Here is a 23,433-nt window from a genome sequence, read left to right on the forward strand (position 1 = left end):
ATTTATTGAGCTGCTTAAGTTAAGATGGGGAAAAAAACAAGTGGAACATTTCTTGAAGTGTTTGCTTAAGAAAAAAAGTCGCCCATAAAATAAAAGTGATAAAATCAGTTAACTGAAAGATTTTATCTCTCAGTCACCTCTGGAAGATAAGGGCTGAATCTGAGTGGACTTTGAAAGTCATACGTTTACTTTACTTTAAAGATGGAATCATTTGAACAGGACAAGGGGACACTACGTGGTTTAAAATCAGGAAACGGGTGCATCAGGGTTGTGTCCTTTCACCATACTTATTCAGTCTGTATGCCAAGCAGTAATCCTGGATGCTGAACTCTGTGAATAAGAATGCAGGATCAGGGTTGGAGGAAAACTCTTTAACCACCTGCGTTATACTGATGATACAGCCTGGCTTGCTGAAAGTGAAGAGGACTTGAAACACTGATGAAGGTCAAAGACTGCAGCCTTTAGTATGGATTACACCTCAACATAAAACAAAAATCCTCACAGCTGGGTCAATAAGTAGCATCATAATAAATAGAGAAAATACTGAACTTGCCAGGTATTTCATTTTACTTGCATCCACAATCAACACTCATGGAAGCAGCAGTTAAGAAATCAAACAACGTATAGCATTGGGCCAATCTGCTGCAGAAGACCTCTCTTTAAAGTGTTAAAAAGTAAAGATGTCACTTTGAGGACTAAGGTGCACCTGACCCAAGCCATGGTATTTTCATTTGCCTCATATGCATTGGAAGCTGGACAATGAATAAGGAAGACCAAGAAAGAATTGATGCCTTTGAATTATGGTGTTGGCAAAGAATACTGAGCATACCACGGACTGCCAGAAAAATGAACAAACCTGTCTTGGAAGAAATAGAGCCAGAATGCTTCTTAGAAGCTAGCATGGCAAGACTTTGTCTCACATACGTTGGACATGTTATCAGGAGGGACCAGTCCCTGGAGAAGGATGTCATACTTGGTAAAGTAGACTGTGAAAAAGAGGAAGACCCTCAATGAAATGGATTGACACAGTGGTTGCACCAATGGGCTCGAGCATAGCAGTGATTATGAGGATGCAGGACTGGGCAGTGTTTCATTTGGTTGTATAGGGTCGCTGTGAGTTGGAACCAACTCCACGGCACCTAACACACACACATACACGTATACACATAAAATATGGGAGTTTATAATGTGTGTTCTATATCACGCTTTTTAGCTTAACAATAAATCTTGGAATACTTTCTTCGTCAGTATATACGTATGTATCATTTTTATTGGCTGCATGATGCTGTGCAGATTTTTAATCAGTTCACTTTTTAAAGAAATTTTTATTATGGTGAAAATATACTTGACAAAACATATGCCATCTCAACAATTTCTACATGTACAATTCGGTAACCTTGATTACATTCTTCAAGTAATGCAACCATTCTCACTATCCTTTTCCAAATCATTCCACCACCGTTAGCATAAACTCAATGCCGCTAAGGAGAAATTCCCCCTTTCTCGCTACCTTCCCACTCTTGGTGACCACGAATAAGCTTTGGTTTCTCTATATTTGCTTATTTCATATAAGTGAAACCATATATTTGTCCTTTTGTGACTTGACATATTTCGTTCAGCATGATGTTTTTAAGGTTCCTCCATGTTGTGGTATGCATCAGGACTTCATTTGTCTTTATAGTTGAGTAGTATTCCATTGTGTGTATGTATATCTCATTTTGTTTTTCCATTCATCTGTCGATGGACATTTTGGTTGTTCGTACCTTTTGGATATTGTCAAAAGTGCAGTAATGAACACTGGTGTACAGATTTCTGTTCGCATTCCTGCCTTCATGTCTTTTGGGTTGGAACTGCTGGGTCATATGGTAGATCTTTGTTCATCTTTTTGAAGAACCGCCAAACTATTTTCCATAGTGTCTGTATTATTATACATTCACCAGCAATAGATGAGCATTCTAGTTTCCCCACAACCTTGCCAACACCTGTTATTTTCCATTTTTTTGATCATTGCCATTCTATTAGGGTTGAGAAGGTATCTTATTGTAGTTTTGATTTGCATCTCCCTAATGACTTAAAAAAAAATTTTTTTTTTTTCTTAATGACTAATGGGGAGACCTGGTGGGACAGTGGTCAAAAGGTTGGCAGTTCAGATCCACCAGCTGCTCCTTGGAAACCCTATGGGGCAGTTCTGCTTTGCCCTATGAGTTGGAATCTACTTGACAGAAATGGGTTTGGTTTTCGTTTTAATGGTTAATGATGTTGAGCATCTTTTCATGTGCTTCTTGGCCATTTGACTATCCTCTTTGGTGAAATGTCTATTCAAGTCCTCAACCCATTTTTTTTTTATTATTAACTTTTATTGAGCTTCAAGTGAACGTTTACAAATCAAGTCAGACTGTCACATATAAGTTTATATACATCTTACTCCGTACTCCCACTTGCTCTCCCCCTATTGAGTCAGCCCTTCCAGTCTCTCCTTCCGTGACAATTTTGCCAGCTTCCCTTTCTCTCTATCCTCCCATCCCCCCTCCAGACAAGAGTCGCCAACACACTCTCAAGTGTCCACCTGATACAATTAGCTCACTCTTCATCAGCATCTCTCTCCCACCCGCTGACCAGTCCCTTTCATGTCTGATGAGTTGTCTTCGGGGATGGTTCCCGTCCTGTGCCAACAGAAGGTTTGGGGACCATGACTGTCGGGATTCCTCTAGTCTCAGTCAGACCATTAAGTATGGTCTCTTTGTGAGAATTTGGGGTCTGCATCTCACTGATCTCCTGCTCCCTCAGGGGTTCTCTGTTGTGCTCCCTGTCAGGGCAGTCATCAATTGTGGCCGGGCACCAACTAGTTCTTCTGGTCTCAGGATGATGTAGGTCTCTGGTTCATGTGGCCCTTTCTGTCTCTTGGGCTCTTAGTTGTCGTGTGACCTTGGTGTTCTTCATTCTCCTTTGCTTCAGGTGGGTTGAGGCCAATTGATGCATCTTAGATGGCCGCTTGTTAGCATTTAAGACCTCAACCCATTTTTGATTAGGTTGTTTGTTCTTTTGTTGTTAAGTTGTAGGTGTTTTATATATATTTTAGATATTACACTTTTACTGGATATATGGTTGCCAAAAATTTTCTCACTATCTGTAGGTTGTCTCTTACTTTGTTGATAAAGTCCTCTGATGAACTATTGTGGTTGATAGGTGCTGTCAAGTCGATTTCAACTCATAGCAACCCCATGTGACAGAGTAGAATTGCCCCATAAGGTTTTCTAGGCTCTAATCTTTGCAGGAGCAGATCACCAGGTCTTTCTGCCACGGAGCCACTAGTTGGGTTCAAACCACTAACCTTTAGGTTAGCAGCTGAGTGCTTAACTGTTGCCAGGTGCTTAACTGTTCTCTTCTTACACAACTTCCTCCTTCCATTTCTGTTTATGTTGTTGTTATTATAAACGGTTATCTTTTACATCATGTGTCCACTAACATAAATTTATACTTATTTTTTATGCATTTCTCATTATAAAATAGGGTCTCTTTGGATTTATCCTACTTGGAGTTTGTTGAACTTCTTGTATGTGTAGATTCTTGTCCTTCGTCAGATTTGTAAAGTCTTCTTTCTGGGCCTTCCATGATGTGTATTTTGAGCCCCTTGATGTTGTTCCACATTTTCATTAGACTTTGCTCAGTTTTCTTGATTTTTTTTTTTTTTTTTTGCTTCTCAGACTTGATAATCTTCTGGCCTGTGTATTATTTGGGCTTCCATTGTGACAGTTTCTGTCTCTTTGTTTAGTGTTTTCAGTGAGGCTTTCTTTTCTGTTTCTTTGTATGTCTTGTGATTTTTTTGTTCAAACTAGGACTTTTGATATTGTGATGTGTTAACTTTTGAGTCTCAAATTTTTACTTTTTCCTAGAGTTTGTATATGTTTTCCTTTTTTAAATTGTTAAAGGCTGTAGTAGTCCTTCTAGTGATAGATGTCCCTAATTAGTTTTGCAACAGCTTTCTTCCTGGATGTCAACTTATGTTTCTAGAGAGATTTTCTTCTACTCCACTGAAAAAAAAAGTGGGGGGGGGGGGCGGGGAGGAGTCTTTTCAAATTGGGTCTGTACTTAGGGATCAGTGAAGTTGCAGCTGTGGGTCATCCCAAGGTGAAAGGTAAGATGTTCTTTGGTATTTGGTGCACCTACATCTTTCCTTTCACATGTATGTGGCCTCCTCAGTGTCCCTGTATATACCATGCTTTTGAAAGTGCTAAATTCTGCAAGAAAGTCTCACACCCGTGCTTTTCCTTCAGCCCTTAGAAGCCTATTGTATGCATCAGTAACTTTATTTACTCCTAGATGGTTAAGGCTGGTGATAGCCTTCAGGTATTGTGTGCTGCACCCCCATCCCTATCCCCATGCAAGCTTTCAGGCAGGCTAAACTGGGAAGAATGAATCTCTTCAGTCCTCCTGGCAGCTCCCAGAAAACTCTGAACAGACACACGTAACAGCCTGCCCACAAGAGCAGAGTCTGTTCTGTTCACTCCAAAGCCAGTGAATGGCCCTTTTTCTGGTAGTACTGAACATGGCACAGAGGATGGTTAGAAACGAAGAGACCGTTAGACATTACAAAATGATATATAACGTGTGTTAGCCCTGGTGGTGCAATGGTTAATTAAGCTCTTTGGTAACTAACCCAAAGATTGGCGATTTGAACCCACCAGCCACTATGCAGGAGAAAAGACCTGGCAATCTGCTCTTATAAAAATTATGGCCTAGGAAATGCTATGGGCAGTTCTACCCTGCCCTGTAGGGTCACTATGAGTTGGAATTGACTTGGTGGCACACAGCAACAACAAATTGCTTTAAAGTTTTTCTTTTCTTTTTTTTTAACTATTTGCAATTATATCCTATTGATATAATATACTAGCAAGTGTAGAGAAATACAAGGCATGTTTTTTCCAAATATCTCAACTGGAATTTTATTTGTTTTTAATGTGTTTTTGTCCCTGTGACATTGGGAGTAAGCAGTGGGGGAAAATCTTTTTCATGGTATACCTAAGTTTTATTGATAAATGAAATGTAGATATGATTATCCCATCGACTTTTTGATAACCTTCATCTGAATATTCTTTGTTTATTTATGACTTGTTGTAAAATACATGCTCATTAATTTCAATAGGATTGATTAGGAAGACAGACTGGTACGTCCATGTTGCTAGATACATGCCACCCACTGTAATACCAAACCTGTTGCCATGGAGTTGATGCTTACTTAGCAATCCTATAGCACAGAGTAGAGTTGCCCCGTAGGATTTCCAAGGAGCAGCTGGTGAATTTGAACTGCTGACTTTTTGGCTAGCAGCTGAGCTTTTAACCACTGTGCCACTAGAGCTCCACCTACTGTAATACCAAAACAAAACCAAAAAAAACCCAGTGCCGTCAAGTCGATTCCGACTCATAGTGACCCTATAGGACAGGGTAGAACTGCCCCATAGGTTGCCAAGGAGCGCCTGGCGGATTTGAACTGCAGACCCTTTAGTTGGCAGCCGTAGCACTTAACCACTACACCACCAGGGTTAGTGGTAGAAAATCTAAGTCTGAATTTACCTTACCCATTCCTTGGAGTTTTTTTTTTTGTTTGTTTGGTCACTGCTTCTTAGAGTTTAGAATCATTTTTTCCTCAGTGGACATCTGTGGTTGTCTTATTCAGAGGGGAGTCTTTTACAATTAAAGGTGAAGCAGAGATAAATGCTCTTGTAGGGAAATGTTAATGTCTGAAATAGCTTATTGGAAGACCTATAGAGTAAGAACAGAAATCTTCAGAATCTGTTAAGTCTTGCTACATCTTTCTTCTCCCTCCTCTTGATTTTTTTTCCCCCTACTATTTTTTATACATTGTGTCTGTCTCTCTTGCTCAGTGGTTACTTTTTTTCTGTTTTTCTCCTTTGTCTCTGATTTGTTCTTTCTTCCTCTTTTTTCTTTTCTGCCTCCTCTCTTCAGTACAAATACTATATTATCGGTGTTTTTGAAAGTTTCCTTTATGTAGTGAATACATTTTTATTTTTATAGTTAAAAACTCAGGTGAGATTATGATTCTTTATGTTTTTAAAGTAATTTAATAGTTTTTGTGTTAACCTAATACCTGATTAATTTTCTGTGATTCAATGACTTCTAACCCATAAAAAAATCAAACCTGTTGCCATCAAGTCGATTCCAACTCATAGTGACCCTATACAACAGAATAGAACTGCCCCACAGGGTTTCTAAGAAGCAGCTGGTGGATTTGAACTGCCCACCTGTTGGTTAGCACCCGAGCTGTTAACCACTACATAATACCAGGGCTCCTTCAGTGACTCCTGAGGAAATAGATTTCCTTTTCCGGGAGCATTGAGCAAATAAACTGTGTTGCATTTCCTTATGAATTTGTATTAGCCATGTGCAACTCTCTCCCTTCCTCTTTTCCTTATTATTTTTATTTCATTCATTGACTGTATTTTATTTACATATGTATTATACTAAAATGTTCATTTACTATAAGGTTTTCAACACTTCTTGGAAAAACACAAAGTTAACTATGAGAAAAAAAAAAAAGAAGAAATTATAAAATAGCAAGATGGTTTTTCTAAAATTAAAGCATTTCTTCTACTGGGTTTAATATAAACTCATAATTTAAATAAGTTTATCTTCAGTATTCTTTGTGCAATTGTATTGGACTACCTTATAAAACCCAGGAAAGTATAGTATCTTCCCAATTCTGGAATTTCCCTTTGACCTTTATGCACAGGTCCCCCTAACTTGCCTCCATGGACAGTATGTAGAAAGCATCCAGGAAACCAGAAACCAGGGCTCTACTCCAACCTATGTAACTTTGTTCGTATTGGTTAATCTCATTTTGTTTCTCTTTGGGTCAAATATGAACTGCTATTTCCAAACAAAATACTCAAGTATGAGTGTTTTTCAAGATTGAGGCTTTAATCTGTAGAGGAAATTCGTACTGCTCTTTTTAATCCTGCAGTTTATCAGCATTGTGACCTTTGACAAAGTTACTAAAATTCTGAGATTGTTTTGTTTTGTTTATGGGGGCTTAATTCTCACCTTGCAAGAAGGTTGCGAAGATTAAATTGGATAATGAATATACTTTAAAGTGCTTAGTTCAGATATTCTGTAAAGCTATTGTTAAGTGAGTTTTCTTAAAATTTCATATGATTGTAGTGGAAAGTAACAGTCACAAGCCTCATATATGAAAGGACATGAAGTATATGAATCATATTGGTAAGATATTTTTATAGTAATTACACTAAAGAAATGTCAGTATGTTTACATATGTTTATTTTTGAGCAAATACTAGATTTCTATTAAGGTCTTTAACTTGATTAAAGAAATAATAGCACTGTTATTTGGTCTTACTAGATGTTTTTCTAAGCATCTTAAACTTTTTGTAATTAAGAAATGTATTCCAAGTGAAATTTTATCTGAAAGAATTTTTATTATTATTATTATACTTTACATAAAAGTTTACCGAACAAACTAGTTTCTCATTAAACAGTACACGTATTGTTTTATGACATGGTTAACAACCCCACAACATGTCAACACTCTCCCTTCTCAACCTTGGGTTCCCTATTACCAGCTTTCCTGTCCCCTGCTGCCTTCTAGTCCTTGCCCCAGGGCTGGTGTTCTCCTTTAGTCTCGTTTTGTTTTATGGGCCTGTCTAATCTTTGGCTGAAGTACGAACCTCAGGAGTGACTTCATTACTGAGCTGAAAGGGTGTCCAGGGCCATACTCTCAGGATTTTTCCAGTCTCTCTCAGGCCAGCAAGTCTGGTCTTTCTTTTCGTAGAAATTTGTTTTATGTTTTTCTTCAGCTCTGTCGAGGACCTTCTATTGTAATCCCTGTCAGAGCAGTCAGTGGTGGTAGCTTGGCACCATCTCGTTGTTCTGGACCAGACTGGGTCCAGAGGTCATGGTAGATGTGTTCCATTAGTCCTTTGGACTAATCTTTCCCTTGTGTCTTTAGCTTTCTTCATTCTTCCTTGCTCCGGAAGGGATGAGACCAGTGAAGTATCCTAGATGGCTGTTCACAGGCTTTTAAGACCCCAGATGCTACTCACCAAAGTAGGATGTAGAACATTTTCTGAAAGAGTCATTTTATGGAATGTTTTTGCCTTTTTGGTACTGTATTGATGTTTGGAAACGTGAGATACCTTGATGACAGTTGTTTAAGTAAATTTACTAAATGTAAATAGCACAGCATTAAATTGTCACATAGAGGTGGGTAATTTAATAGAAGAACTAAATGAAAAGTACCTAAAAAGACTTATGGTATGGTAGTCCCTGACTTACACCGGGGTTCTGTCCAGACAGCTCCATTGTAAGTCGGTTGTGACGTAGTAGAATACCTCATTTTTTAAAGAAGTTATTATTATTATTGCTTTTTATCATCGGTATCTTTATAAATTATAACATTGAACATATGCGAGTGAACATCTGAGAATAACATCAGCAAATTTCATGCTACATCATCATATGTAGCACATATTACTAATGACAAGATGTATTAAAAAAAAAAAAAAAAAAGCCAGGTGGTTAAGTGTGGTTTGTTGTCACTTGAATATGTTGTAAATTGGGGACTACCTGTTTTTATTTCCATCCAACTCGTGACGGTTATATTGTGTGGTGTTTTATAATCTGTTCCCAATTTAAAAAATGTCACTACAATATCAGCAAATATGTAAAATTCTATGACTTTTTTTCTCCATGGAATAGATTTAAAGGTCAACACTACTCTTTTATGTAGGTTGTGGGTGCTACATGTGTGCTTTCAGAGCAGTAGTGTGAGGAAGCTTGAAGTGGGATGGCAGGACGGCCTCATCCTTATGACAGTAACTCCAGTGATCCAGAGAATTGGGATCGGAAATTGCATAGTAGACCTCGTAAACTTTATAAACATTCAAGGTAGGTAGAAAAATATGTACGTCACATATCAAAGCTTTGATAAAACTGATTATAAAGACCTTACTGCATTTGGTTGTGGCAAGTCCTGTCAGGATGGGGGATGGTTTACAAAATATTAGGGATCTTTGTATTTTTCCTTAAAGAACTTTTAGAGAAACAAGTCTTTCCTTTTAATTTTCCTATGTTTATATCTGAATTTTTATTTTTGTTTCTAAACAATGACAAAATCTTCCTAATTAACCACATTAATAAATGCTACTATTAATTGAGAACTCTGACAAAACAAGTAGTTCTTTGTAATTAAAACTCTGTAATAGGAATTTATTTAGTGCTCTAAACACACGTGTATAATAGGAATCTAGTGCTCTAAATACACGTGTATGCAGATTACACGTGATAATTTATAGGTTTATTTCAGTGTTTGTCTCCATACATTTTTTTAAAATAGTATTTTATTGTGTTTTAGGTGAAAGTTTACACAGCAAATTAGGTTCCCTTTAACAATTTTTATACAGATTGTTCCATGCCATTGGGTACCCTTGTACAATGTGTCAGCATTCTCATTATTTCCATTCTGCTTCCATTGATCTAGCCTCCCTTCTCCTTTGCTTTTGGCTAACTGTTGACCGTTTGGTCTCATGTAGTTAATTGTTTAAGGGAGCGCATTACTCATGGTTGATATTGTTTATTTTATAAGTCCATACATTTTGAATGATATAAATTTATTTGTATCTTGTTGTCATTCCTGATCCTAACAGGAGAACTGATCTTTCTGGAATAAGCTCTACTACACAACTAGTTCAGTTAAAATCCTAATACCTTAAATAAAAATTCATTTCAAAAGTTTCAACCCATTTATATGTTATTTTTAAAGCTTTCATTTTGTGCTGAGTGAATTAATGAGGAGCATTTCATTTAGAATACTTTATGATCTGATATTTTAGGATGTTTATTGACAGCTCATAAGCTTCACATATTACAGGTATGTAAGCATGTTTTCATGGAGGATTTTACTTTATGAGTATTACTTAGGAGATATTAATGAACATTTACCTGACTTGAATGTAAAATTTCCTGATTGCTGCTGACTAATACCAGCTTCCTTGAAGAATAAAACATGCATGATATTGAAATTCTTTTTGTAATTTTAAAGGAATAGTTTGGGTACTTATAAACTATATGCTATAGCTAGAAAATGAGTAACTGGTGCTTAAGTCTCCTGATAAGAGGTCCACCTTTACTTAGAACTTTTTAACATGGTGAGGTGTAAAATGGTAACGTTAAGCTGACTCTATTAATTTTAAGTACATGCCAAATGATATGCGTTTTTTTTAGTTTGTGTATCTTATTCAACTGGGACTCTACTTCTCTTTCTCCACGCTATTTCATGGATAATTATCTTGGAAATTAAAAGGGTATTGATTTGGTCACGTAAAATAGAGAACTAAATTTTTGTCTTCTGTGGTATATATGGAAACCCTGGTGGCATAGTGGTTAAGTGCTACGGCTGCTAACGAAAGGGTTGGCAGTTTGAATCCGCCAGGCACTCCTTAGAAACTCTGTGGGGCAGTTCTACTCTGTCCTGTAGGGTGGCTGTGAGTCGGCATCAACTCGCCAGAACTGGGTTTGATTTGGTTTTTGGTATGGTATATGTGGTGGCTCAGTGGCTAAGAGTTTTGCTGCAAAGCAAAAGGTTGGCAGTTCAAATCCACCAACTGTTCCTTGGAAACCCTATGGGGCAGTTCTGCTCTGTCCTATAGGGTTGCTGTGAATTGAAATTGACTCAATGGCAACAGGTTTGGTTTTTGATTTTATGGCATATATATTTTTTTTCAGGTGAATTATTATCTTTCCTAGTTCTTGATTTTTTTTTCTTTTTTGGCTGATATGCAATACTCATCATACAATGAAGTGATGACAAAGGAGAAAATAAAACACTGTTTGCTGTATAAAAGCTAAATACATACAATGGGAAAATTTATGAAAACTTAACAGTACAGGTAGTCCCCAACTTATGATGGGGTTTCATTCTGATGATACCGTTGTTAAGTTGGTTCTGATGTAAGTTGAATACAGTATTTTTTTTTTTTTTTTAGTTTTTATTATTATTGCCTTTTTTTTATTAGTATCTTTATAAATCTGATCTTTGTCTTTGAAGGTTGGCCTGAGAATGATAACATCAGCAAATTATGTGCTGTGGCATTGTATGTAGTACATGGTACTAACAATAAGGTGTGAAAAAAAAGCACAGGCTTCAGTGTGGTTCATGCTAACTGGCATATGTTGTAAGTCAGGGACCACCTGTACTTTTTTCATTGCAGCTATTTCATTTCAATCACAAATCCCATACCTCCTCTTGAAATCTGTAGCATCGTTGCATCAGTAACTGTTTGATGCTATTGGTACTGTTGTTTTCCAGCAGACTGCAGCAGTATTTAGGGCCATTTGAGTGAAAAACATTAAAGAGAAATAGAAGATACAATGAAACCTGTGAGAATCGGAACTCCATGGGACTGCCTTGTTTTTCCAGGTCTTGCAAGTTTTCTGCCTCTAACAGGGTACAGTCTTACCACTTTTCTGTCGCTCTGTATTAGTGGAAAATAGTTGAGTTTTCCTTCTTTGACAGGTTTCCCCGTTACACAGATTCTGCCTTTTGCAGGTTTTACTGTAAATACCAATAAATGTATTTTTTTTTTTTTAAGGAAATGACCATCAAGTCTTTTTTTTTTTTTTTTAATTGTGCTTTAGGTGAAAGTTTGCAGTTCAAGTTAATTTCTCTTTAAAAAATTTATGTACATTTTTTTGTGACATTAGTTGCAATCGCCGCAATGTGACATCATGTTCCCCCTTTCCACCCAGGGTTCCCTGTGTCCATTTATTGGGTTCCTGTCCCTTTCTGCCTTCTTGTCTTGCGTTTGGACAGAGGTTGCCCATCTCATCTCGTACATTTGATTGAACTAAAAAGCACGTTCCTCACTTGCGTTATTTTTTGTTTTATACACCTGTCTATCTTTGTCTAAAAAATGAGCTTCAGGAATGGCTTCAGTTCTGAATTAGCAGAGTGTTCGGGGGCCCCACAGTCTTGGGAGTTCCTGTAGTCTCTGGTGGACCAATAAGTCTGGTCTTTTTTTGTGAATTTAAATTCCGTTCAATATTTTTCTACTGTTCTGTCCAGGACTTCCTGTTGTAATCCCTGTCAGAGCAGTCATTGGTGGTAGCCAGGCACCGTGTAGTTTTCCTGGTGTCAAGCTGGTAGAGTCTCTGGTTCATGTAGTCCCTTGGGCTAATATTTTCCTTGTGTCTTTGGTTTTCTTCCCTTTCTTTTGTTTTGGATGGAATTGGACCAATAGATTTGTCTTAGATGGCTACTTGCAAGCTTTTAAGACCCCAGGCACTACTCACCAAAGTGGGATATAGAACATTTTCTGCATGAACTATGTTATACCAAATGACCTGATAACCCCCGAGATTGTGGTCTCTAGCCCCCAGCCCCAGCTGCTTGGTCCCTCAGATTGTTTGGATGTGTCTGGGTGTAACTGCTTTGCTTTTGCTTTTGGTGCAGTTGCGCTGCCTTCCTCTTTATTGTGTGTTGTCTTTCCCGTCACCATAGTTGACACTTGTCTACTATTTAGTTAGTGTTTTTTTCCCCTCGTAACCATCAAAGAATGTTTTTTTTCTGTGCATAAACCTTTTCTTGAGTTCTTAAAATAGTGGTCTCATGCAATATTTGTCCTTTTGTGACTGTCGTATTTCACTCAGCATAATGCCTGCTAGATTCGTCTATGTTGTGAGATTTTTCATGAATTCATGACTGTTCTTTTATCATTGCCCAGTATTCCGTTGTGTGTGTGTACCATAATTTGTTTATCCATTCGTCTGCTGATGGGCATTTTGCTTGTTTCCATCTTTTGCTGTTGTAAATAATGCTCCAGTGAACACGGGTGTGCATATGTCTAGTCATGTGACGGCTCTTATTTCTCCAGGGCATATTCCCAGGAGTGGGATTGCTGGATCACATGGTAGTTCTATTTCTAGCTATTTAAGGAAGCGCCATATCATTTTCCAAAGTGGTTGTACCATTTTATTCCCACCAGCAGTGCCTAAGAGTTCCAGTCTCCCCTCAACCTCTCCAACATTTGTTAGTGTTTTTTTGATTAGTGCCAGTATTGTCAGGTTAAGATGATATCTCATTATAGTTTTGATTTGCATTTCTCTAATGGCTCAGAGTTGCCAGCATTTCCTCATGTGCCTGTTAGACACCAGAATGTCTTCTTTGGTAAAGTGTCTATTCATTTCCTTTGCCCATTTTTTAATTAGATTATTTGTCTTTTTGTTGTTGAGGTGTTGAAGAATTTTGTAGATTTTAGAGACCCTTGTCAGACATGTTGTAGCCAAAAATTTTTTCCCAGTCTGTAGATTCTCTTTTTACCCTTTTGGTCAAGTCTTTTGATGAGCTTAAGTGTTTAATTTTTAGGAGCTCCGAGTTACCTAGTTTCTCTTTTGGTGTTTGTGCATTGTTAGATATGGTTTGTACCCTATTTATGCCATGTATTAGGGCCTCTAGTGTTGTCCATATTTTTTCTTCCATGATCTTTATTGTTTTAGATTTTATACTTAGGTCTTTGATCCATTTTGAGTTAGTTTTTGTGTATGGTGTGAGGTACGGATTTTGTTTCATTTTTTTACAGATGGACATCCACTTATACCAGCACTATTTGTTAAAGAGACTGCCTTTTCCCCATTAATGGATTTTGACGCTTTGTCAAGTATCAGCTGCTTATGGATGGATGGATAGATTTACCTCTGGGTTCTCAATTCTGTTCCATTGGTTTGTATGTTTGTTGTTGTAGCAGTACCAGGCTGTTTTGACTATCGTGGCTGTATAACAGGTTCTAAAATCAGGTAGTATGAGGCCTTCCACTATGTTTTTCTTTTTCAGTAATCCTTTACTATTACTTATCCCCTTTCAATATAAAATTGGTGATTTTTTTCTCCATCTCGTTGAAGAATGGAATTTTGATGGGGATCACATTGTATCTGTAGATTGCTTTGGGTAGAATTGACATTTTCACAATGATGAGTCTTCCTATCCATGAGCACGGTATCTCTTTCCACTTAGGTAGATCGCTTTTGGTTTTTTGCAGTAGTGTTTTGTAGTTTCCTTTGTGTGGGTCTTTTATGTCCCTGGTTAGATTTATTCCTGAATACTTGGGGGTTATTGTAAAGAGTCTTGATTTGATGATTTTCTTTTCAAAGCTCTCTTTGTTGATATAGAGGAATCCAGTTGATTTTTTTAAAATAATTTTTATTGTGCTTTAAGTGAAAGTTTACAAATCAAGTCAGTCTCTCACACAAAAACCCATATACACCTTGCTACACACTCCCCATTACTCTCCCCCTAATGAGACAGTCTGCTCTCTCCCTCCACTCTCTCTTTTTCATGTCCTTTTCGCCAGCTTCTAACCCCCTCCACCCTCTCATCTCCCCTGTAGGCAGGAGATGCCAACATAGGCTTAAGTGTCCCCCTGATCCAAGAAGCTCACTCCTCACCAGCATCCCTCTTCCAATTTATTTTTGTATGTTAATCTTATATCCTGTTACTTAGCTGAAATCTTCTATTAGTTTCAGTAGCTTTCCTATGGATTCTTTGGGGTTTTCTGTGTATAAGATCATATCATCTGTGACCAGGAATAGGTTTATCAATTTATTTTATCAGTTTGGATGCCCTTTATTTCTTTTTCTTGAATAAAAGTGGTGATAAAGGACATCTTTGGACCGTGAAGTCTTTTAAATAAGGTTATTTTTAGCCTCATTAGTGGAAAATCTGACCAAGGAAGGATAGCTTACTTTAGGGACCTCTTGTCCCTGTGTCCTTTGGAACATATAACTTTGAAGACTTTAAAAAAATGTTCAACTTGACTTTTATAATACTGTATTTTTTCAGTTAAAATAGTAAATTAACTGGCTGAGAGTTCTTAAAAGCTAAATAATCAGCAAGTATTATTGAGAACTTGCTCTCAGTTTAGGGGAGAGTCAAGGGTATGTCAGGGCACAAATCATGGGCTGCTTTAATATCTGTATGGAATAATTAGAGGAAATAGAGCACTAACCTACAGTACTTAGTTATAGTAAGAGTTCAGAGAAGGAATCAGTATCAGTTTGAGTAGGCAAAAATGGGACTTGAGCTTATCCTTGAATGATTACAGGATTAGTTGGGAGAGGACATTCCTGATAGAAATTTCAGGAGATTAATTAGACTGGAGCCTGAAGGTGGAGCTCTGTGGATAGTATTACTATCCCCATTTGACAGGTGAAAAAGAAATGAAGCTAATAAACTTGCCCAAGGCCAACTTGTTTGTAAATGGGATTTAAAAACAAGTTTTTCATTCTTTTTATTTTTAAAATAATTTTTAATAACTTATTATGGTACATTGCAAACACATGCAAAATAGGAGAATATAATGAACCTCCATGTACTGAACACCCAGCTTTAAGTTACCAGCTCATGGCCAATTTTTTTTTTCTATGCCGCTATCTACTCTCATCCTTTTTTTTTTTCTTTTTTTGTCTTGCGTATTTTAGTTGGGGATGTTTCAGTAATAGAAAACCAGATTAAACACTGGCTTAAATTTTTTTTTTTTTTTTAAGTTAGGAGTTTACTTATCTTGTACACAAGAAGTCCAGAGACAGGCAATGATTGATGTATGTTTAGGTGGCTTAAGGATGTCAGGGTCAAAAATCTCTAGTTCTCTTGACTTTTCCTTTATGATCACAAAATAGCTACTGTAGCTCTAGCCATCATATCCACCTTCCAAACAAGAAGGAGGAGGAAATTCCTCAAAAATTCCCAGCAGGTATCTGCTTATAACTCATTGGTCAGAACTATGTCTGGATGTCAGAGAGACTGAGAAATAATAATTTTTAAATTGGGCACATTGCTACCACAAACAAAATTAGGGATTTAAATTTGCAGAAAGGAAAGAAATAACTATACTTCTCTTTATTGATTCAGCTTTTGAAGATAACCTAAAGGTTGTCTTGTTTAAATTTGTTTTCCTGTCCACATTTTGGAATAGCCTACTTTCTTTCAGCCTATTTCTTTTGATATATTTTTTTCTCCCTTCCTTGCTGACAGGATTAAAAATACATTTCTTGATTTATAAAAGTAACAATACTAGTTACTCTTTTTTGTGTCCTTACCATTGATGCTTTGAGGGGCTGGTGGGCATTGCCTTGTGGTTTCTATTCTGTCTAACACAACTTTTGAAGCTACTTTCTTTTCTAAACTTTATTTTGAATGTAGATTTGATAACATTTTGTGATATAAAAGACAAGACAGTATAGTTAGGAAGGCTAATCTGGAATTGGATGGACCTCAGGTTATCTATGATCCCTTTGAAAATCATAAAAGTGAATTAGGTTGTTAAAAAAATTACTGAACTGTGAGTTGTTGTAACACTAATACTTGTGTAAAGAGGTTTGGTAGCTTGCTGAAACTTTTAGAGATCATTTGAGTTCAAATGTTGTTGGCCAAAGTTGTGACAAGTTTCTTTAAATTATGAATTAGAGTTTTTGCTATTTAAAAAAGAAGGCACATCTTTTCTGTATGACTTATGTTAAGTTGCCTATGTTATCAGTGTGCTAAAAGTTCTGGAATATTTGAATTAGGTTATACACGACTATATAAAACTCAGCTCTGCATTCTGCTCAGGTTACTAAAGATAAATGCATCAGACATTCAATATCAGACTTTGCCGCAAGGTTTCACTCCCACATAGAAGTACGCATGCTCGTTTCTTCTAAGACGGCATGAAGACCAAGCTTTCCAGTTTCCCTTTTACGTCACTCCGTAGTTGCAGCAGCAGTTTAAAAATTGAAAAGTTTGGTTGCTTTAAAGAGCAGATCTTGAGTGGATTCTTAAAGTACAAATGATATTTTCTCTTTGATTTTAAAGAGAAACTTTACTGTCCAGAATGGGTACACCATAAAATATTGGAAGGAAGGAAGAGAAAGTTAGCTGCATCCTAGTTTTCTAAAACCTGGCAAGCTGGCTGAGCTAGAATTAGCTTTACAGATGGCATTTGGCAACATATCTCTAAGCCCTCATCTCCTGAGTTTTCTTCCACCTGTCTATCAATTACAATACCCAATCACTGCTCAGAGATGGAGAAATGGGATGATCACAGCTCACACGATGCTGTTAGGTTAGAAACGTCAGTGCTGCACAACCCACGGCTGAGTCAGTGTCTGTGAGAAAATGAACTGAATTAATATAGAGAGGGGGTTGTATCTCCGAACATATAAAGCCTAAATAACTGCAGCGGTATTATTGCACAGTAGAGGGAGGAAAGCTAAAGGAAGTCTGTGGACAGGTGAGGTAGGGGAGACTGGGACATTTTCTCATTGTTCAGAGGAACCTTGAAGATGATGGAAATACCAGATGTGCTAAAGTTTCCTAGTAATGCCCAAGGATGCTGACCTGGCTTTCAGTGCTGCATTGTTTGAAAGAGCAGAGTCCCTTTATACTCTGATTTCAAAATTTTTTTCTTGTTTCTGTGTTTCTACCTTGGCATATACTAAAGGAAGGTGTGTATTTGTTTATTACATGATATCTCTGGGTTATGATTATATGCATAGATGAATATGAGAGAGAGAGAGATGTCTGGCCTTTGTGGTATTGTGATCATTTTACATTTCTGGATGTAAAAGATCATTTTGTCTGATTATCAGTTTAATGGCAAGTTATTTAAAATAGAAGTGTGTTTTTATTGTTTTCATGGTTTTGATGCTTTGTTCTTTATTTTGTTTAGCCTTAGTAGAATCTTTGTGTAATTTGAGAATGCATTGTTTGCTCTTCTTTTTTATTAATATCATAAAAAACTTATTTCAAGGAAAAACTAATTTTTTTTATATTTGAAAATAAAATTCAAGGTAAATGAAATAATTTCCTAAAGGGGTTACATATAGTTTATCTTCTAGATGAATTACGGATTAGTTGAAACACTTGTATATAGTAGTATTTTATAGGGCTGAATATTTTTAAATGAACAAGCTCTAAGTGGTTAAGATGACTTCCTATTCTTTTATAACATAGAACCTGAATAGATGATTTAGATACTAAAACTAAAGCAGAGAGTAAGCCAGATAAGTTTTTGGTTACTGTAAATTGATTTTGTCAGGCAACATTTCTAAATAAAGATTATTGTTCTTGCTGTGAGACTTTATATCTTAACAAGTGTCATTGCTGACTTTATTAGGACATTTAGTACAATTTTAAACATTTTGACTAGTGATTTTTTTTTTTCTGTCTTCGTTACCGCAGCCTACTAATTGTTCATTTTGTAGGGACTTTTGGAATATACAACATTTTAAAATTATTTTATTTTTAATGTATTTCAATAGTTCATAATGTCCTTCACTTGAACTATAAGGAAGGAGGTTCTTGTGGTGATTTCCCCATTTAATTCCTAAAAGCTTGAATGGTCATCTTGACGGCTGTCATGACTTATTTATATAGTTAGACTGGTGGTGTCTTGTATTGACTTTTTCTTTTTTTTGTGGTTTGGGATCCAGAAATGCTTTTCTAAGCTTATTATAGTAGTAATACAGTTATAAAAGCAGAATCTTAAGCTAGACCTTTTTACTTTGTCTAACACTTTCCTCTGGTTCTGCTGATCCTTTAAAAATAATGCCTCTCATTGCAAAAGAAATATATATGCATTACATAAAATTTGGCAAGTACAGAAAAGCACATAGAAGAAAATAAAAATATGTTATTGTTAGAAGAAAAATACTTTAAATACTTTGTGGTGCATAACCTTTTTTTCATTGTATATAAAGTTGCACATACACACTTACATTTTGGGATATACTATTTTTATATGTACTATTATAATCTATCTTTTTTTTTTTTTAAGAAAAAACTTAATTGTGAAAATCCCTTAAGTTATGAAATAGCCTTCTATATCATAATTTTTAAGGACTACATAGTATTTTGTAATTTATTTCACTAACCTGAGTGTTTCTGATTCTTGATCAGAGAAAAGATCAGCATAATTCCACAGCATAGGTTTCTGCCAAAAAGGAAGGCTGTCTTAGGGAGCTAAGTAATACAATTTTGATATTTTTCTAACAGAAGATGATCCTTATGACTACCCAGTGAACTCTCTAAGCTTGGGTATATACATTATTTTAAAAACAAATAGCTAAGATTGCCATAATAAAGTATAAAAAATAGTTTTAAAAGTCAATTAAAAAAAAAACAAGAGCTTAAATGAGCTGAGGTTTTAAAAATAGGTTAAAACCAACCAAAGGATTTCTTATATTACATCTAAGGTAAGAAGTTGATCAAGGAAAGTATAACAATAATACATGACTATGGGGGGGGAAAAATTCCTCAGCTTTTTTTTTTTTTTGAGCTCCCTCGTCAAAGAGGGAGAGCAGACCACCACAGCCACCACCATCAGCAGCGATAGAATTAGCAGCAGCAAAACAGATACTGCTAGGAAAGATGTAAAAACCAACATGGGTATAGAGGTAAAGAATGTATCTAGTTAAATTAGTCGTCTTTTGGGCCAATTGAAACATGTTACAGTTATGAAAGGAACTGCCTGCAAAATACTAAAATTATTGGTATTATTTGTAATCTTTGAAGATTTTAGAAGAATGAAAGAAGTGGTAAAAGATGGAAGATTCTAGGTCTGATTTTGAAAAAGGTAGATTTTAGAACAAGAAATGAAAAAGATAATGATTGGCTTGAATAAAAATATTAAAATGATCCAGAATGGGTTTGTTAAAAATAAATTGTCAGACCATCGTTGATTTTTCTCTCATGTAGTTACTAGACTAGTGGCAGTATAATATATTTGGACTTAAATTTAGCTTTTGGTAAAGTGTCTTTTCTAATTTTTCCACGATTTCTGTTATTTTCTATTTTTTAACCTTTCTGTTCTTTTAAGGATATTCTCAGTTTTTTCTTTCAACCTCTCTAGTAATGTTTTACAAATTTCTGCTCTTGTGTTTTGAATTTTAAGAACTCTTATTCTCTAAATGTTTCTTTTTGTTTATTTTACAGCATACCTGTCTTTGTTTTATGGATACAGTGTCTTTTTTTAAAATATCTTACTGAGTTTAATGATTATAGTTTTGCTTTTTTTTTCTGTTCTACATTGCCTTTTTTGGAATATGTTAAACTTTTTCATTTTGAAATAATTTTAGATTTAGAAGAAGTTGCAAAAAAAATAGTATAGTGAGTTCCCAGGTGCCTTTCACCCAGCTTTCCTGAATAATAACGTCATACTCAAGTGTAGTACATTATCAAAAACAGGAAAATGAAATTGGTATAATACTGTTAACAGTAGACCTTATTTGGATTTAATCAGTTTTTGTATGCACTCTTTTTTGCTTAATTTTTTCTGGCTAGTAGTTCTGTAATATTTTAATCACATGTGTACTTTCTTATAACCACCACTGTAAACAAAACTGTTCCGTCACCACAAAGAAACTCCCTCATGTTACCTCTCCCCAGCCCTAACCTCTGGCAACTGATCTTGTCTCTATCAGTGTAATTTTGTCATTTTGAGAATAGTATGTAAAAGGAATCATATAGTATGTAAAGTTTTTGAGTTTGGGTTGTGTGTGTGTGTGTTCTTTTTTCAGTGAGCATTAAGCACTTGAGATCTATTCACATTGTTGCTAATGTCAATAGTTCCTTTTTTTGTTGTTTTTAATTGTTGAGTAGTATGCCATTCTGTGGCTGGCTGTACCAGTTTATCCTTTCAGAGAGAATGGCATGGTTTTTGTTATAAACTTTGCATAACTATTGAACTTTTAAATCTCTGTACATGTTACAGTTTTCCTCTCTGTAGGATCCTGTGTAGTTTCACTGAACAAGCCTATAGAGACTATCTTAAATTTCTCTTTACTCCTTAGGGAACAGCCTGCCATTGGAAAGTCTTGCCATGGTTAGAATTTTTAAACTAAGTAGGTGACAGCATTATATGCCAAAGTTCATACAAGATCATGATTCTAAAGTTTGCTATAATAGTTGCTTCCAACAGTGATCGCCTTAGAAGACTTTGAACATTCTGAAGAGACTTACTGCCCTCAAAGCATGATTTTGAAGTTAAGTGGATATGTTGTAGTCGAGTGCCGTCAAGGACCCTGTGTACAACAGAATGAAACACTGCCTGGTCCTTTGAGTTCTCACAATCGTTGTGCTTATTGTTGAAGCCAGTGTGTCAGTCCATCTCCTTGAAGGTCTCCCTCTTTTTCAGTGACCCTCTGCTTTACCAAGCATGATGTCCTTCTCCATAGACTGGCCCCTCCTGATAATGTATCCAAAGTACGCATGAGACGAAGTCTCGCTATCCTTGCTTCTAAGGAGTTTTCTGGCTGTACTTTTTCTAAGACAAATTTGTTTGTTCTTTTGGTAGTCCATGGCATATTCGATGGTCTTCGCCAACACCATGGTTCAAAGGTATCGATTATTTTTCCATCTTACTTATCGTCCAGCTTTCATACGCATATGAGGTGATTGACAATACAATGGCTTGAGTCAGGCGCACTTTAAAGAGGTCTTTTGCAGCAGATTTGCCCAATGCGTGGCATTGTTTGATTTCTTGACTGTTCTTCCATGGATGTCGATTGTGGATCCAAGTAAAATGAAATCCTTTACAACTTCAGTATTTTCTCTGTTTACCATGATGTTGCTTATTGGCCTAGCTGTGAGGATTTTTGTTTTCTTTATGTTGAGGTGTAATCCATACTGAAGGCTGTGATCTTTGATCTTCATCAGTCAGTGCTTCGAGTCCTCTTCACTTGTGTCATCTGAATATCACAGGTTGTGAGTGAGTCCTCCTCCTATGCTGGTGCCCCATTCTTCTTCATATAGTCCAGTTTCTTGGATTATTTGTTTCACATACAGGATTGAATAGTATGATGAAAAGATAAAACCCTGGCGCACACCTTTCTTGACTTTAAACCATGCAGTATTCCCTTGTTATGTTTGAATGACTGTCTCGTTCTATATACAGGTTCTTCATGAGCACGATTAAGTGTTCTGGATTTCCCATTCTTTATGATGTTGTCCATAATTTGTTGTGATCCGAACAGTTGAATTCCTTTGCATAGTCAGTAAAACACAGGTAAACATCTTTCTGGTATTCTCTGTGTTCAGCCATGATTCGTCTGACATCAGCAATGATATCCTCTGTTCCACGTCCCCTTCTGAATCTGGCTTAAATTTTTGGTGGTTACCTGTTGATACACTGCCACAAATGCTTTTGAATTATCTTTAGAAAAATTTTACTTGTGTGTGATATTAATTATATCGTTTGATAATTTCTACATTCTGTTGGATCACTTTCCCTTGGAATGGGTACAAATATGGATCTCTTCCAGTCGGTTGGCCAGGTAGCTGTCTTCCATATTTCTTGGCATAGATGAGTGGGCACCTCCAGTGCTGCATTTGTATGTTGAAACATCTCAATTGGTGTTCCAACAATTCCCGGCGCTTTGTTTTTCTCCAGTGCAGCTTGTACCTCTTCCTTCGGTACCATGTACCAGATGCTTCCTCCTGAAATGATTGAACATTGACCAATTCTTTTTGGTACCATGACTCTGTGTATTCCTTCCATTTCTTTTGATGCTTCTTGTGTTGATTAATATTTTGCCCATAGAATCCTTCAGCATTGCAACTTGAGGTTTGAATTTTTTCTCAAGTTCTTTCAGCTTGAGAAATGCTGAACATGTTCTTCCCCTTTGGTTTTCTATCTTCAGGTCTTGGCACATGTCATTATAACTTCACAAGCCACCCTTTGAAATCTTCTGTTCAGCTCCTTTACTTCATCATTTCTTCCTTTCACATTAGCTACTTTATTGTTCAAGAGCAAGTTTCAGAGTCTCTTCTGACATCCATTTTGGTCTTTTCTTTCTTTCCGGTCTTTTTAACGACCTCTTGCTTTCTTCATGTGTGGTGTCCTTGATATCATTACACAACTCATCTTGTCTTTGGTCATATAGTTGATATAAAGAAATCAGAGAAGCAGTATTAGTTTATAAAGTTGAAAAACTAAAAATTGAAATATTTTATTTTCTTTTAGCAAGTGTGTGTGTGTTTAAGGTGGGTTTATTTATATGATTGGGGTGCTGGATGTGATATTCCTTAAAAAAAAAAAAAAAAAACCAGTTGCCGTCAAGTTGATTCTGACTCATAGTGACCCTATAGGACAGAGTAGAACTGCCCCATAGGGTTTTCAAGGAGCTCCTGGTGGATTTGAACTGCCAGCCTTTTGGTTAGCAGCCAAGCTCTTAACCGTTGTGCCATCAGGGTTCCCATGATATTCCTTAGTTGATGAAAATTGTAATCTCAGAGGATTCATGATTTAGGGTGCAAATTTAGGCTTTTGTAATAACTGTGTGGATCATAACAAATTATGGATAACATTTTGAAGAATGGGAATTCCAGAACACTTCATTGTGCTTGTGAGGAACCTGTACATAGACCAAGAGGCAG

General features: G+C 36.4%; 1 protein-coding gene across 10 annotated transcripts in view; it reads left to right on the plus strand.

The window, feature by feature from the left end:
• Positions 1-23,433, plus strand: part of BTBD10 (BTB domain containing 10) — a 73,221-nt gene that overhangs the window by 19,748 nt on the left and 30,040 nt on the right. For 3 of the 10 annotated variants that reach the window (XM_064288412.1, XM_003412000.4, XM_023550825.2), the window contains exon 2: positions 8,761-8,918. The exons of 4 other annotated variants lie outside the window; for them this stretch is intronic. In XM_064288412.1, coding sequence (XP_064144482.1) covers positions 8,818-8,918 — 101 coding nt within the window. In that variant the 5' untranslated portion in view covers positions 8,761-8,817. Of the gene's footprint in view, positions 1-8,760; positions 8,919-11,685; positions 17,505-23,433 lie in introns of those variants that run through there. 3 more of the 10 variants (XM_023550827.2, XM_023550828.2, XM_023550830.2) reach the window with 3 other exon arrangements.

Source organism: Loxodonta africana, chromosome 7 (genome assembly GCF_030014295.1).
Source record: "Loxodonta africana isolate mLoxAfr1 chromosome 7, mLoxAfr1.hap2, whole genome shotgun sequence".
In the NCBI taxonomy this organism is placed as follows: Eukaryota; Metazoa; Chordata; class Mammalia; order Proboscidea; family Elephantidae; genus Loxodonta; species Loxodonta africana.